Genomic DNA, 16484 nt, shown 5'->3' on the forward strand with positions numbered 1-16484 from the left:
TGGTCTAACATAATACAGAAACGCGAGCCTTGGCCTGATGTTTGATAGTCGGCTTCCTAACAAAAGCAATCCATATGCAATATCAGAACGAGTTTGATTTTCACCTTCAACAATGGTGTAGAAACAAGGAGTAAAACTGTGGAAAGAAAATGTAAGAGTAAAACCGTGTGGAGGCAAAATACATATCTGACTTCTCTTTGCTTCCAAATATAAATTGATAAGGAAAAAATATATATACATATCAATTGATCATGCAAGGTCGACCACATAGCCTGGTTGTTGAAAGAAGGAAGAGCCTTGGCTGCGTGCTAACAATCCAATTCTTCCACTGGAGAAATTTCGAACACACAATCTCTAAGTGATTAATAATCATGACTTTCAGTTGAGGTAGAAAAGAGAAGGTAAGGGCGTGACAAATATTGCAGAGATAAATTGGAAATAGAATGGGAAGAGAAAATCAATTCTTCTTCTTGGTTTCTCATAGCTTCCAAATATATAGAGGCATTCGATTTCTCAAAGGCTTCCAAGAAGCTGTAACTCTTAAAGAAAATGTTTTGCCTTCTTAGACGCCGATATAATATGCCAAGTGTGCATTTCGGTTAAAAGTAAAGAATTGAATAAATAAGGAAAAGAACTTGAAGGTTATAAATCAAAAGAATATTATAAACATATTTATTTACTTGCACCTAAATATATCTTATTAAGATGGCATATAATAAATGTTTATCCAAGGTTGTACCTTTTAAATATGTATATCTAAATACATGTTCCATCGTGGAAAATTTATTTCATCTTCTTGTACATGCATTTAAATATACGTATTAAATAGATAAAATCTTGTATAAAAATAATATTATAATGTCACCTTTAATTTATATCTGTATACGTACATAAATATGTATTATAATGATGTGGTGGAAAAGTCAACCAAAAGCCATTTGAGGTACGCATTAATTAAGCTAAAATGATTAATAGTTTAAATATTTATTGAATAGCTCATCCATGTCTAATGTGTGTATTCTGTTATGCATTTGCTAGGTCTTCAACCATGGTGATTCATGATTTATACCCATTTGCCCAGTGATGATGATGCTCCTGTGCCCAATTCTTTTCTAACAATACTTCCACCCTTTTGATGTGCTCCCTACAAGGAAATTCTCTGTAGTTAAATTATATTATCATAACAAGTTATTAATCATAAATAATCATAATGGCTAACCGCCTTTTCAATTCCATGAATTCGTGATAAATAATCAACTAGCATGTTATCTTCATATTAAATTACAACGATTAACCATCTTACCTTTTCGCAAGATTATAACAAATTTAATTGTCAACTGACTTCATGTGAACATCAACGACTATATGAACATTTAAAATTAGGTCAAAAATTGGGATGTAACATACCAGTCCCCTTATGTTTCATCGTCCTCGATAAACTTGAACTTTATAAACGAGCATTTAAAATTGGGCCAAAATTTGGAATGTAACGTACCATTCCCTTTTGTGTTTCATTGTTCTTGATGATCTCTGCAATTTCTAGACACTAAAAGAATATTCCAAATACAAGATGTACATATAGCATCATGATATCATTTCTTTTCAAATTTGAATCAAAATCTAAGTCATGATCAAAATTCAAGGTCTTTTATTCCTTTACCTTAATGCTTCCAGAAAAACGCCTCCATGATATCATAAACTCAAAAATGGAAGACACTCACTTGAGTTTACTTTACCGTATTTGTGGTCATATTTGCATCACTTGAGTTGATCATGTTTTAGGATATTCTCTTTCATATTCCTGTCTTACTCATATAGACACTCACCATATAATTAGTTCAATTCTCATATTGATATCTTCATATAAGAGAATTTTCAGGGTTCAATAACTGAGAGTAAGATCAGTATTTAAAATTGTAATTCCTTAACTAACAAGTTCTAGATCATAACTTGATCACATAATTTAAGTCATTTATACATACCATCCGGCATATGGTACTCATTAATGAGTAGATCATCCTTGTAAACTTACAGTATCACCTGAAAAAAGTTAATAGATCCATGTTTTCTATTTATGTAATCTCGGCCTTCATGCCCATCTTATCACAATAACATTTCATCAGAATAATCATCCCATGATAGAAATATACTTCATCTCTAAACAATATAAACAACTCAATACGTCTTGTTATTTCATTACCATATAAAGTTAGTAATACATGTTTATTATACATGTATAGCAGTGTGTCAAAAGTTAGAAACATGATATACTATGAAAGATCATCATACTTCTAATCAAGATCATAGAGGTTATGTTTAACATGGTACCACACTATATGTATCCCGATCTTCTAGCACTTGAACTACATGCCCACACGCAATTTCTGAGACGGGGTGCAGTTTGATGCTTGAATGTTTTGTCTACCATATTCTGATTGTGGCTTAGACTCTGAGTCCACAAAAACTCTTACATTTCCATGGAACTCTACCTATCATGCTGAATTTTCTTAGCTCAACCCATCCTTGGGTCATGGATTGATCATAAACATCTGAAACAAATTTGCATAGGGTTCATATCGAGTAGCTCATCTGAGCATGGTTATCTTTGACTTGTAAATATTTGGAAGTTTATCTTTTCCATTAGTGTAACCTAGGCTTTCATGCTCATCTTGTCAGTGTATTGTTTCAAGAAAAAACTTAAGCCAAAGAAAAGTTACATCTATAAATAAGCATTGATAGTTTCAGTTACGCAAGTGTGTTTACTCCATACTGGAGCACAAAATGGCCTTCTTGTCATTTAATTAACATCAGAAAGGATTACCATTGTTAAATTAAAATAGTTCTCAAATTCATGGTTCACAATTTTTTTTAAATTTTTATTTTTCCTTCAGTTCGAGTACAAAATAGATAACAAAATATTACTACCATTTCTCATGAACAGGAACATAATTGCATAAAATATATTGCTAGAAACATTCAACCGAAAAGATATATTTAGTCACCATCAAGGTTATAGCAATTGGTTTGTACTGTGCAAGCCTCGACATTTGGACCTAGTTTAATCTTCTCATTCTCTACTGAGAATGACCCTCCCTCTTGGGATAAGGCATATGTACCATTTTGGGTCCTGCCACCCGAGCATCCTAGTGTTAAGAGTGTCCACTCAGCAACAAACAAGGTTGAGGATACACTTCCACCAACCTTCTCCCTGTCAGCTAGCACTACCGACCTCTTAGTGATTGATTTAGGCAAACATGCCTTTAATCTACCTTGGCCAAGGATTTAAATGGGCAAATGAACAGTCCGATCACCACCGCTTGACTTGCCAATGATGTCATTTTCCTTAGTTCTGATTTGTTGTGAGCTTCTCACACTATCGCCCCAAAAATTTTGGGGACCCCCTTTTTTTCGTTTGCCGTAGCACATTTGGAGTTGTCTAGAGGTTTTTTTCGATTTGAAAATTTTACACCTAGGACGCCTTTGGGCCAGGAGGGATTTGATTTGTTTTTCACTCGCTGCGAAATTTGATTTTCCAAAACATGTAATTTTGTCCTTAGGCCAAACAAGTTCCAACAACTTTTTTCAATGGTTAAAATAATATCTGGTAGGATAAAATTGCAAATTTTGGACTTAGAGGGATTTTTGAAAATTTGAAATAATTGTATAAGCTTGAGCATTTTCAAAATGAATTTTAGATTTAGTCGTTTTGGAAACTCTTGAATTTTTTTGGTGAAAAAGAAATCTTGATAGTGAAATTGAAATTGGAGTTTGAATTTTGACTACCAGGTGATGGAGCCCAAATTTTCACAAATTAAAGCCTCCATTTATTACATAATGTTAGAGATTTGATGTCATTTACCCACTAGATGGTAAAAAGAAAATATAAATTAGCCAATACAAATAACATGATTTGGCGAAGTTTCATAAAAATGAAAGAAGTTATAAAAATTTCACATAATATAGGAGATGAAGAAAGGTTGAGATATGAGAGTCATTGAAATCAATGGAGATAAACACTTGGGTAACATTTATATAGTGTAGTACTTCATCAATTATATTTACAAAGATATAAAGGATTGTGACTTCCAGACGAAGTTTCATAAAAATGAAAGAAGTTATAAAAATTTCACATAATATAGGGGATGAAGAAAGGTTGAGATATGAGAGTCATTGAAATCAATGGAGATAAACACTTGGGTAACATTTATATACTGTAGTACTTTATCAATTATATTTACAAAGATACAAAGGACTGTGACTTCCAGATTTGTCATATCACAATATAGCTTTGAACAAATCAAAGCATATATAGAAATCATCATGGGATTAAGAAGCAATCCAAGAAAGACGTTAGAATAGTGTTGATGACCAAGGATTGATGCCAACGGTATATGGTGAAACCATAAATTGACATGATTTCAAAATATGCATTTGTGTACGTGAATCCAAAAATAAATGGCAATATAAAACTTTATCAGACAACAACAATACCTCTTGAGACTACAAATGGCATCGAAGGAAATTATTAAGAAGTGAGTATATGAGATGAAGAAGAATGTTGGTTTGTGTTTGATGGAGCCACCATAGGAAAAAGACCGTACATTCACATAAAGACCGCCACAATATTCAAATGAATACACAGTATTGAGGACCCAATAAAAAACAGATACTTCATGCTATAATAGATTAGTAAACATAGTGAATGCCAAAGGCATCCTAAGTCATCCATGAATCAGCGGTGGAGTTATAACAGGTGTCAAAGTCATGCAGCAACAAAAGCATTGATAGGAATGAAGTTCAAAGGTGGTAGGAAACTCACCCGCTGAAAATTGTTCAGAGATAAGAAAATATTACTGCATATTTGTATCAGACGATGATATCCCTGCCAGAATAGTGCTTGAAAGGAACAATCATATCATATGGTTTGCAATCAATGTAATAATACAATCTCACAAAATAACACCTGACAAAGATGAACCAATTAGCGGCTTGATACTCATCAAACGACATCCAGATTCATGTTTGAATTGAATGCATCAGAACTAAATATATGCACAGTATTTCAAAGACATGAGTTTTGATGGAGGATATTGTATTATGTTCGTAAAATATCGTTCTCAAGTGGAAGGATGTTTATCGTGGACCATGGTGAACAATTCCAAGGATGCATAATGTCTCCATCGATTACATATATGGTAATGGTGAAGGCTTGATAACTACTGAAGTTAACGATTATCAAAAACGGTACTTTCATATTTGTGAGTCAGAAATATTAAGGTGGAAATGGTTTTTCGAAGATACTGGGTGAACTAGAATTCACGTATCGTGTTGCCCAAAGAAATATTTCTACCGATTAAAGTTAGAGTTAAGGCTACAAAATATTAATAAAAGTAATTTGTTAAAATATTAAAGAGGTGCATTTTATGAAGAGCAAGGATATTTAAATGTTATTAGTTATAATATGAAAAGACACATCTATTCGGATTTATCCTAAGTTGCCGCATTCGGACCTTGGAGCTTGGGTTCGAGTTCAGATTCATCCGAGTTCGGATTCGAGTCCTGGTTCGCGACGAGTCCGAGCAGGGTTCGTGTTTTGCCCTCAAGCACGAACCTGGGCGGACCCGCAGGGCAAAACACAGACCCTGCCCAGACCTGTCGCGGACCTGGGTGAATCCGGGCGAACTTGTGGCAGGTGGGGCCAAAAAGTGGCCCAAAAAAGCGTTAAAAATATGTTATTATTATTATTTTTTTGCCAAACCCTAAAGTAAGGCCTATTAGATGCATTTCATTCATCTAATCTCTCATTTGCTTTGTCATTTTGCTCTCTCATTTTGGTGTGGTCATTTTGCAAGTTTGAAGAGAAGGTTGTAGAGATTGTTTGTGGAGTCTCAAATCCTTCAAATAATCAGTGTTGAGTGTTCTAGGTATGCATTTGATCCTTCCTTTTGCTTCTTTCATAGTTTGTTTTTAGTTTTTTTTATATTTATTGTTTTAAATTTTTATCAAGTTTTGTATAAGTTTTTAAATATTTTTTTAAATTTGTTTTTATAGATTGCAAGAATCCAAGAATGAGTAGTCAGGGTTTAGTGGGTGGGGTGGGATCTCAAAGATTTAAAATTGATAAAGGCTCTCCTTTGTGGAAGTATACAACAAGAATTGAGCAATGTGTTGGAGGGGGAGGGTATATATGGAAATGCAATTTTTGCCAAAACCAATATAGAAGTTCTTATTACTGGGTTAAACATCATTTGATAAGTCCACCAGGTCAAGGGATTTCTATGCGTGAGGGGCTCCCAGAGGGAGGTAAAAAAGGGTTGCCGGCTCCTCAAATAGCAGACATGTTAAAAGAACAACAAGAGGCTGATATGTTAGTGTCAAATGCAAAAAAAGATAAGTCAAAGCAAAAACCACCAACACCACCCTCTCAAACAATCAGTAGACCACATCCCTTCCTACCTACCCCATCTGTGGATGAAGATGAAATAGAAACATCCCCATCCCGCAAGAGAGGCCCATTAGATACGACATTTGAAAATGACAAGAGAGAAATTGTTGACATAAAGATTGGGCGTTGCCTCATTACAAATGATGTTTCATTCAATCTAGTGAGATCCCCTTATTGGAGAGAGATGGTGAAAGCAATAAATGATGCACCTCATGGTTACCGATCCCCTGGATATGAAAAGTTGAGAATCACCATATTGCATAAGGAGAGAAAGAATGTAGAAAACCTCCTCAAACCAATAAGAGATTCTTGGATCCAAAAGAGGGTGAGCATTGTCTCTGATGGATGGAAAGATTGCAAAAACCACCCATCAATAAATGTGATTGCTGTTTGCCCCAAGGGGGCAATGTTTTTGAAGGTAGTTGATTGTGAAAGGCAAGCAAAAGATGCAAATTTTATTGCCCAACTTCTCATTGAATCCATAGAGTCCGTGGGAGCTGACAATGTTGTCCAAGTAATAACGGACAATGCTAAAGTTTGTAAGGCTGCAAGTGCTTTGGTAGAAGCACGATATGAGCATATCTTTTGGACACCATGCACTATCCACACCTTGAACTTGGTGATGAAAACAATGGGCAGCCAAATTGAATGGATGAAAAATGTGTATGAGGAGGGTGAGTAGATCCAAATGTTTGTAACAAACCACCATACGTCACAAGCAATTTTTAGAACTTTCTCCCACTTGGAATTATTGAAGGTAAATTTTAAACTTTATTTAGCTTCATTTATCATTTTAATTTTTGTGTCATACTTTACAAAATTTAATACATATTCTTAAATTTTTGTGTTATCAACTTATCATATTAACTTACAATTTGAATTAATATGGTAATGGGTTGCTGAAACAAGGTTTGCTTCACACACAATCGTCCTTAGATGACTTGTGAGGGTGAAAGAGGCATTGTGTCAAATGGTTATTAGCAACAAATGGGGTGGATGGAAGCAAGCTGATACAGAAAAGGCCAAAACTGTAAAGGATTTGATCTTGAGTGATGATTTTTGGAATAGGGTGGAATATGCATTAGAACTCATTGAGCCCATCATGTCTATGCTTCGGTATGCCGACACGGATGAGCCTTGTTTGGGGAACATATATGATGCCATAGACTCCATGCTAGAAAGAATGAAATTAGTAAGTTTAAATTTTTATACAATACTTTATCCTTGTTTATTGAGAGATTTTGATTTTTGATTTTAATTAAGTTATTAACACTACATCAAGATAACTTACATGTACATCATTTCACATCCTAGGTCATTCAGAGGAGAGAGCAGGATCCTGATACCTTGTACACTAAGGTGGAGAAAATTGTTCTACATCGTTGGAACAAGATGACTACACCTTTACACCTCCTGGCATATGCACTTTCTCCTAGATATTATAGCAGTGAGATACTTGCTATTCCTGGTAGAGTGGTACCATATAGAGATCTTGAAATTGTTGCTGGGTATAAGAGGGCACTTAACAGGCTCTTTAGTGATCTTGATGTGGCATCAAATGTTAGGAGAGAGTTTGTTGATTTTGTCTCAGGCAAAAATGTAGAACTTGATGCAATCAATGACCAAAGTAGATTGGATGCCATTGGATGGTGGTACATACATGGAGAAAGTTACATGTACCTCCAACCTCTTGCCATTAAGATCTTGTCACAAGTATGTATTTAAGTTTTTTTCCTTTTCTTATGGCCACTTAGCTTGTTGAATTAGTGCTCTTAAATTCCCTATTGTATTGTAAAATTATTTAGCTAATTTTTTAAAATTTGTTGGTTGTCTCTCTAGGTTGCGAGCTCTTCTACTGCTGAGCGGAATTGGAGTACATACTTCTTTATCCACTCAGTGAAGCGTAACTGGTTGGGTTTGAAGAAAGTAGAGGACTTGGTATTTATTCACAACAACTGACGCCTCCTATCACACGCAAGGATCCAAGATATAAGAAGGGACTAGAGAAGTTGTGGGATGTACTACCTGAGACTTCTGACTTGGATATGATTGACCAAGATATATCTCGAATTGCCTTGCTAGATGTTGAGGAGGACGAGGAGGAGGATGTGGCTGCATCTGGGGCTAGTGGAACCGGTTTGGATTCCAATGATGAGGAAAATGTCAATGATATAGATGAGGATGAAGCCATTGATCCCTCATATTTTGATGACCCATTTGACCCTTGAAGGGCATTGGCATACTTGATAAACTATGTTTAAACATTTGTCATTGACTCATTGAGTCATTTATGATTTATCACCATGTTTCATAGTTTCAAACTTAATTAAGTCATAATTTATTATCTATCAATTTGATGAAGTAGTCTATGTTTTGAAATTCCATTTTGCATTTTAGTAATTCAATGTATGATTTTATTTACAACATTAACATAGATTAATGAGTAAGTATTTAATGTTTATCTTTGACATTTGGCATTGATCAATAATCAAGTAACATTGATATATTCATACTATGGAATGACTTAGTTTTACTTTTACAACTATGTGAGGTTTTTTTTTTTTCCATATATATATATATATATATATACTCACGAACCCACCCACGAACCCAAATGGGAAATTTTTTTTTTGCCTTAACCCACAAACCCCTAATCCGTCCTCGAACCCGAATTGGCAACTTAGGATTTATCCTTTCAAACAAATATAAAGATAGAAGTTATTTGGAACAAATTCAGTATCCGAGCATTCATATTTTGAAGAAGCATTTTATATGACTTGTACGGAGGAATAAGGGCTATAATATGGCTTTGTAATATGAATTCAATTATTTTATTTTAATAATATAATAAAATAAATTGTTCTTTGTTTATTATTAAAGGTGTGGATATTTAAATTGCAGATGCGTTGTCCTTTGTAATTATTTTTTTGGAATTTGTATACAATTTAAATGTCGGATAAGTGGACATGGTCATTTAACATTTCAAATTTGATCATTACAGATATTGTGAAATATTAAGTTGTTTCTGTATTTGAGTCTAGTTTGTCTCCCTACTAGAGGAGTTAAAGTTCAATTTGGACTAATTTAAGATTGCGTATATATTTGATCTGTTGCATCTTAATTATTTAATTGTTGGCAGTAAAGTGTGTAAAAGATTATAAAGTTGTACGCGATAATTCATTGAAGTTGACTCTATTGCCCGGATGAGTAGAGGCATTGGTCTTTCTATTATTGAAGTCAAAAAATTTATAACTTCCTTCCTACAAGCATCTAATCCATTATTTACAAACATTATACAAAACATCCAACCAACACTTAGCATTTAGTTTCATTTTGATTGAGTTCGAGGACTTTGCCAGCCAGAGAACTCTCAAAGCTTAAATTTGCTTTAGAAAAACTCTGAACCAAGTGATCAGGTTCGAGAAGGTCTACCCCCTAGGTGTAGCAGAGCTTGAAGTGCAGGGGAATCAAGGTGATTCCCATTTGTTGGCCAGAACTGATTGCAAAATCCTATTGGAGAAGTGGCAGGCTCTTGGATTTCCAATCTGCGGTTTTGGGAACCAACACTAGGAAAAGGATTTATTTTGTTAAAAAAGTTGAAATTGTATTGCAAAATTGAAATTGGATTAAATTGCAAAATCTCATTAATTTTTGGTTGAAATTTTTGCTTAGAGGATTTTAGAAATGTTAAAGGAAATTGGTAATTTGGAATTGAAAATTGATTTTGGCTTGCTAAATACAATTTTAATGATATTTTAATTGCCAAAACATTATTAAATGAAAATTTTGACATCTCCTCGGCTTACTTTGTTTCTATTTTGCAATTTCTGATCAAAACTAGCAATTAAATGGGCTAATTTCACTATAGGGCTAAGTAATTTTAATGTTGCATTTAAATTTGGGCTATTAATTAAGGGACTAATGTAATTTTGTTTTCCTTCCAGGCAGGTCGGCCCACTTGGAGAGGCAAAAAGTTTGGTATAAGAAATTTCCTCATTCCCTTTTTCCTCCTCCTTGGATGTGTGATTTTCTTTAAAGGGTAGCGAATTTGAGCTTGGGTGATTTTTGGGGCGGATTCTCCATTTCTTGTTGCATTTTTCTCCTTGCTTGGGCGAATTTCTGCCCTAGGACGATTTTTTGCGCAGATTTGATTTTTTCCAGCTTGGGCGATTTCTGATTTCTCCATCTTAGGGTTGTGATTTTCTTCTTCCAGCCTTGGCGATTTTATTTGGTGAAGAGGCAAGGCAATTTAAGGTCAAAATTCAGTGGTATGGGCAAATTTTGCAAGGTTGGTGGATTTTGATTTTTGCTAGTGCATCATATTTGCAAGTGGGATTGAAATTTTCAAGATCTGATTTGAATGTGAGAGAGCCCGGTTATTGGTAAAGGTAGATTTAAGGTAAAATTCTGATTCATTTTTTAGAGGTGAAGATTGGTTTTAAAGGCGGATTCTATTCCGTGTTCTTGCTTGGTTCATTTCCCTTATCTTCTTCTTGCATTCATCATCCACCACTCCATCATTTCCATTGATAGGTTGAAGTTGGGAGATATAAGTGTAGATTTTATGATAGGACACTTGGAGAGGTTGAAATATGTTAGACCACCCTAGAATTGAAGTTGGGAGATATAAGTGTAGTCTATCCTAAGGTAACGAAGAGGTAGAAATAAGTGGTAGTCCCACTCGTAGGATTGAAGTTTGGAAATGGATAAGTGTAGAGATAGGTCTTGGAGAGGCAAACATAAGTTAGATTCCATCGATAGAAAAAAGGTTGGAGATTGATAAGTGTAGTCCATATTATTTGGAACGAAGGGGTAGAAATAAGTGTTTAGGATGGTAAATGTTAGTGCAAGCAAGAACCCAAAGAAAACAAATACCAAAAAAGACAAGGAAGACATGATACCTAAGACCACTTTCTCAAAAGTGAGGCGAATAAGTGATACCGATATTGGCACGGTGAACATGGTACAAGGATAGATTGAGGGAAGGACAATCCCCCATGACGAAGAAGATCTACAAGAGCAGAATTGTATATGTGGCGGCTTTCCCTCCTACCTTGCCTTGTTTGGAATTGGTAATGGAGTGTGCATCCCAGTTTGATATTGTTACCAAGTCCATTTTTGATGAAGGGAAGAGAGTGTTGGCTAACATCAGTAGACAAGTGGTCAAAAAAGTATTCAATATTCCCTAGCATAGAGGCATGACGGTGATAACGATGGATCAAACAACCAAGTTATTTTAGGGTAACTAGGAGGCCTACTTCATTCATCTAAAGCAGAATTGGTTACACGAAAGCAAGAAAGGAGTCACTAAGTTGTTAATGCTCACCAAGTCAGATTTCAAACTAGAGTACAACAATCTTATTGTGCTTCTTAGCCGAATCATGGGCGTGGCTCAAAGTATGCAATTTGAGAAGTGGATGTACTACTTTATTGATGAAATTGAAAATGGAAAGAGAAAATTTGATTTGGGCTAGAATCATAAGTGAAAATCTAGAGTTGCAACTTAGGACAGTGCAAAGTCAAAAAAATTCTATATGGGATCCTATCTTTTCTATTTGATTGCGAGACTATATGAAAATCCTAGACTTAAGGCCTTAGGAGTGATTGGCAATGGGCTGGGGCAATGTTTGATGCATGAGTGCTATCCACAGCTTCATTTGCACAACACCAAAGATTATAAGATGTTTTATGATGCCTTTGCCTTGAAGACAGTAAGGATATTACAAGGGACAACTACTAGAAGGCTCTCAATGAAAGCGAAGTAAAAGTTAAGAAGTATGAGAGTTGGTTCATCCAATTTCCACAATTCACATGAGTAGCAGGAAGTATAGTTTGTCCCAAGAGACTTCTAAGGTATCCATCGGACAAAGTAGTTTTGATAGAGTTGGCTAGGCAACTTGAGCATTATGACAAGATGATGAAACTTAAAGGTGAGATAGGGATTACCTTCTCATTTGGAATAGACAATGATACTTGCCCCAATCTTATTGCCTTTGCAATGCGGAGGAGGAGTTAGAGCAATATCATCTAGGATAGTATAAAGCAAGACAAGGATTCAATCCTAATGGTCTTGTCAAGGCATCTCACGAAAACATATTCAAACATATTCCTACTATAGAAGATTTTTGGGCCAATGCATAGGTTGACTTTCATGCGAGAAAGCTAACTTTTTCAAAGTTGTCAGTGAGCATGATGAGGGCAATTAGATGGAGAGTTCTTGATATTCCTGGTCAATTGGAAGATGATGAAAATGTGCTAAGAGAGGATTATGATACAGTGGATGGAACATAATTGGTGGATGGAACAGAATTGGGATGATCATCAAGATCCTTCCTTAGAGGTAGTTACAAGGATAGTTGTTCTACACATTGAGTCATGGTACAATATGAAGTTAAGGCAATTATAGAGTTGGAAGGTACACCTTACTTATGAGAAGATGAAACCAGAGGAAGAGGGTCCAACAAGTTAGTCAGATAGAAAGGTGGGGGCAGTAGCCAACAACAAAGAGTAGTTAAGAGCAATAAGAGAAATTTGGAGGTTGAGAAAAGTAAAGAACATCAAGAATCTCCAACATAGAGACAGAATGCAACACCGTCAAGAGAGAGCATAATTGAGGCTAGGAGCTAAGAGATTAATACAAGTGGACAAGGGGTCGTAGTAGAGGTGAGCTCTGATTCAGAATCAAGTGGTTTACAGTAACAGTACCGAGTACTCTCCTCTCTTAGAGAACCAACATGAAGATGTGACAGTCACTAGTGAAGAAGAAGATAGACTAATTGATATTGAGGAAGTAAGCCGGGCGCCTGAGGCCTTTGGTGATGCTTTCTTAGTCGAACCGAATCTAGATTTGGGGAGATGCATTGCACCATTATCGTTAAGGTAAATGCTTATGCCAAGAGGCGAGGTGGTGACTATCCGAATAGTTGAAGATATTCAAGGGTTAGTGGAAATGGAAGATAGCGAGAAACAAAGGCAAATTGCAAAAAGGGTGGTAATGGTAATCAGGAGTGATGATGAGGGTCATCGAAAAGTTCAGATTGCTATACCAAAGTTTAGCAAGGTAGTGGATGAAATTGTAGCCTAGGATTATGAGATTGTAGAGCATAACTTGGGAAGAATCACTGATGACATGGAATGTGAGGAGATCTAGGAAGGCATGGTTTCAATTAGAGAAAGGTTGAGGAAAGCAAACAAGAGGATTGTAAAGTTGGAGGCCGAAAACAAGTATTGGAGAGATTGCTAGCCTATCCAACAACTGTACCACACAACCCTTACGCAAAACAACGGGAGCAATATAGAAGAGATATCGGCTCAACTATGTGAAATCAAAGATTGGATCAATGATATAATTCAAGATGGGCGAAATTTCTTGCCTTTATCTTGACATTCAGGTCACTGGTGGCTATTAGAGACAAATTCAAAACATTTGAAGGGGAGTGGAAGGATTTCCTTCTAGTCAAGGACTTGGCCATTCCCAGGCTATAGGCATTTATTGAGCTACTAGAGAGATATTTAGAGAGAACCAAGTTGGTAGATGAAGGATGAATGGGTACGGTGGAGTCTTGGTTTGTTGTCTTAACTATCAGATTGAGGATACTTGAGGAGATACAAAATGAGGTTACACAACACAACCTAGGCATTGACACTTTCATTTCAACCATGATAAGTGATGTTGGGACTGCACTTGATTTGAAGATATCAAAGAGGAGAATGCCAATGAGATAGAGTTTGGGTTGAGATTGGATGAGTTGGGGAAGGTTGCCATCAAGAAGAAGCATTTGGGCACCCTTGCCTTCCTGAGTGCCTTTATCGTATATGCAAAATAGTATGAGAATGATCATGAGAAGACATTGCAAGTAGCGAGTAACATGATGAATTCAGCTGAGCTCAAGATGAAACACATGCTTTGCCCTCTCGTGAAGGAAGTCAACGACAGGCTAGCCAAGTTCATTGCCTTGGCTAAAAAGATGAAAGAAAAAGGTAGAATTATATTAGAGGATCATTTAATGTAAGCCCAAGTGGCAAATTCTCCTTCTTCTTGGGTAGGATAGGTGTTTGATTCTAATTGGCTACCATTTTGGTGCCTTCTCATTGGTTGCCACTTTTTTTTTTTTTTTTCATTGGTCCATTGATGAGGTGGCACCTTCTCATTGGCCGATGGGGTGGCAACCCTAATTAGGGTTTCTAGGATTCGATATGGATTGTTGATTTTGCCGCTTAATCTCTACTGTTGGTTGTAACTTTGGCCTCTATATAAGGCCATTTGCTCTCATTTGTAAAGGGTTGAAGAAAATTGTTGCTTAAGATAATACCAAAATTGCTTCTTTATCATTGTTGTGACTTGCATGGTGATTAAGAACACTTGGTGCTATTGCATGGTTTCTATTTCCAATAGTTAAAGTTAAATAGGGTTGAAGAAAATTGTTGCTTAAGATAATACCAAAATTGCTTCTCTTTATCATTGTTGTGATTTGCATAGCGATTAAGGACACTAAGTATTATTGCATGGTTTCTGCTTCCAATAGTTAGAGTTAAATTTCATTGAAGTTGTTAAAGTAGATTTCATTCCAAGAAAGTTGTTAAGAGTAATAGTAGATGGATAGTTGTATGGTGATATTAATGGATGATTGATAAAGATCTATAAACTAGGCTACTAGCATCCTAGCGGTTGGTTAGGAAGCCTTGCGTGGTAGTCTAGTCTTTGTTTCCTTGAATCATTGCATCTATGGAGGTAAAACCGCTGGTAAGCTTTCATCAGATTCGATCCCCGTCCATTTGCTAATTTTTCCATTCATAGGACTAGGAGTAAGGCAACAAGTAGTGTAGTAGTTGGAGTTCAATTGATAAGGAAGAGAGGAGAAGCATCATTGGCAGAGATACCCTCCATCACCATCACTATCAACATCATTTGGTGCTAGTATACATGGCAAAGCTAGATTCATCACCATCACAACAAAATTCCAAGCTATCGTTGAATGAACAACATAAGGCTGCCTATGTGATTAACCAACAAATCACATTAATATAACTGAGTTAGTATCCATAGGTGTAAGGAACATTGGAGTTTTTCTCATGTTGTCATGAGTATTTACTTTTCAAGAGAGGGATTGAGTGTTTGATATCTCATATCAAGTGTTCAATCGCTATATGTTATGTAGTGGTACAAAACTGACATCAACATGATTCATCTTTATGATTTTGCAGTTTATCCATCTATCCATTTTATATGGACCACACCATCATCTCAACCCTTCCTCGACTATTCCCTGTTGTGATTTTATTTTCAGCTTGATTGTAAAATATTCAGTTATGTAAAATAAATTTTTTTCAACATTACATTCTCAGTTTTTTTTTCTAAAGCTGTGTTGGGCCCAAGGTTTCAGTCTCGAATCTAGTGCTTTGATACCATATGCAACAACTCGATTTTCCAAGCCTCAACTAATAACTAACATATCAAAGAAATACAGTTATTACTTTTTTTTTCATAGGAAGATAGTTATATCAGTTACGTTCATGTGAATGAGATTAACGGTTACAATCAGTTAAACGAAATTTCATAACTAGGAATTGAAAATACCATCAATGAATTTACTATAGAAATTAAAATCCACATACCATGGAATTCGGAACCTAAATCAATCTAGGGATGCTTCTGCAAACACCTAGGTTAGTCCACATATACCACTTAGGATCAAATGATGATTACCATCCAATAATATTATATCAAAATCAAATGACGATTACCATCAAATAACACTATATCAATATCAAATGACGATTGCCATCAAATACCACTATATTAATTAGGGCATCACATACCGTTGTATCAATTAGGGCATCTATTATCATTGGATCATTGAGGGCATTGCATACCACCGTGTTAATTAGGGCATCAATTACCATTGGATCATTTAGGGCATCAAATACCACTGTATCATTTGAGGCGTCAAATACTTCTATATCATTTAGGGCATCAAATATCACTGTATCATTTGGGGTGTCAAATACCTCTATTTCATTCATTTTCTTCCTATTGCTA

General features: G+C 35.6%; 2 protein-coding genes across 8 annotated transcripts in view; both read left to right on the forward strand.

Annotated features, from left to right (window-relative positions):
• The window catches only part of LOC149531956 (uncharacterized), a 44664-nt gene that overhangs the window by 9440 nt on the left and 18740 nt on the right, over nucleotides 1–16484 (forward strand). For 2 of the 7 annotated variants that reach the window (XR_016358505.1, XM_089808965.1), the window contains one exon: nucleotides 10394–10423. The exons of the other annotated variants lie outside the window; for them this stretch is intronic. The gene's annotated coding sequence lies outside the window, so the exon portion shown is untranslated. The remainder of the gene's footprint in view (nucleotides 1–10393; nucleotides 10424–16484) is intronic. 7 annotated transcript variants of the gene reach the window in all.
• On the forward strand, nucleotides 7304–8806 carry LOC149531957 (uncharacterized). The gene is made up of 3 exons (XM_089808969.1): nucleotides 7304–7637; nucleotides 7760–8158; nucleotides 8285–8806. Exons 1-3 carry the CDS (start codon nucleotides 7416–7418, stop codon nucleotides 8402–8404), a joined length of 741 nt encoding a protein of 246 aa, XP_089665095.1. The 5' UTR covers nucleotides 7304–7415; the 3' UTR covers nucleotides 8405–8806.

The sequence above is a fragment of the Cupressus sempervirens genome, chromosome 11, assembly GCF_028749045.1.
Source record: "Cupressus sempervirens isolate cs-2001-9-10 chromosome 11, ASM2874904v1, whole genome shotgun sequence".
In the NCBI taxonomy this organism is placed as follows: Eukaryota; Viridiplantae; Streptophyta; class Pinopsida; order Cupressales; family Cupressaceae; genus Cupressus; species Cupressus sempervirens.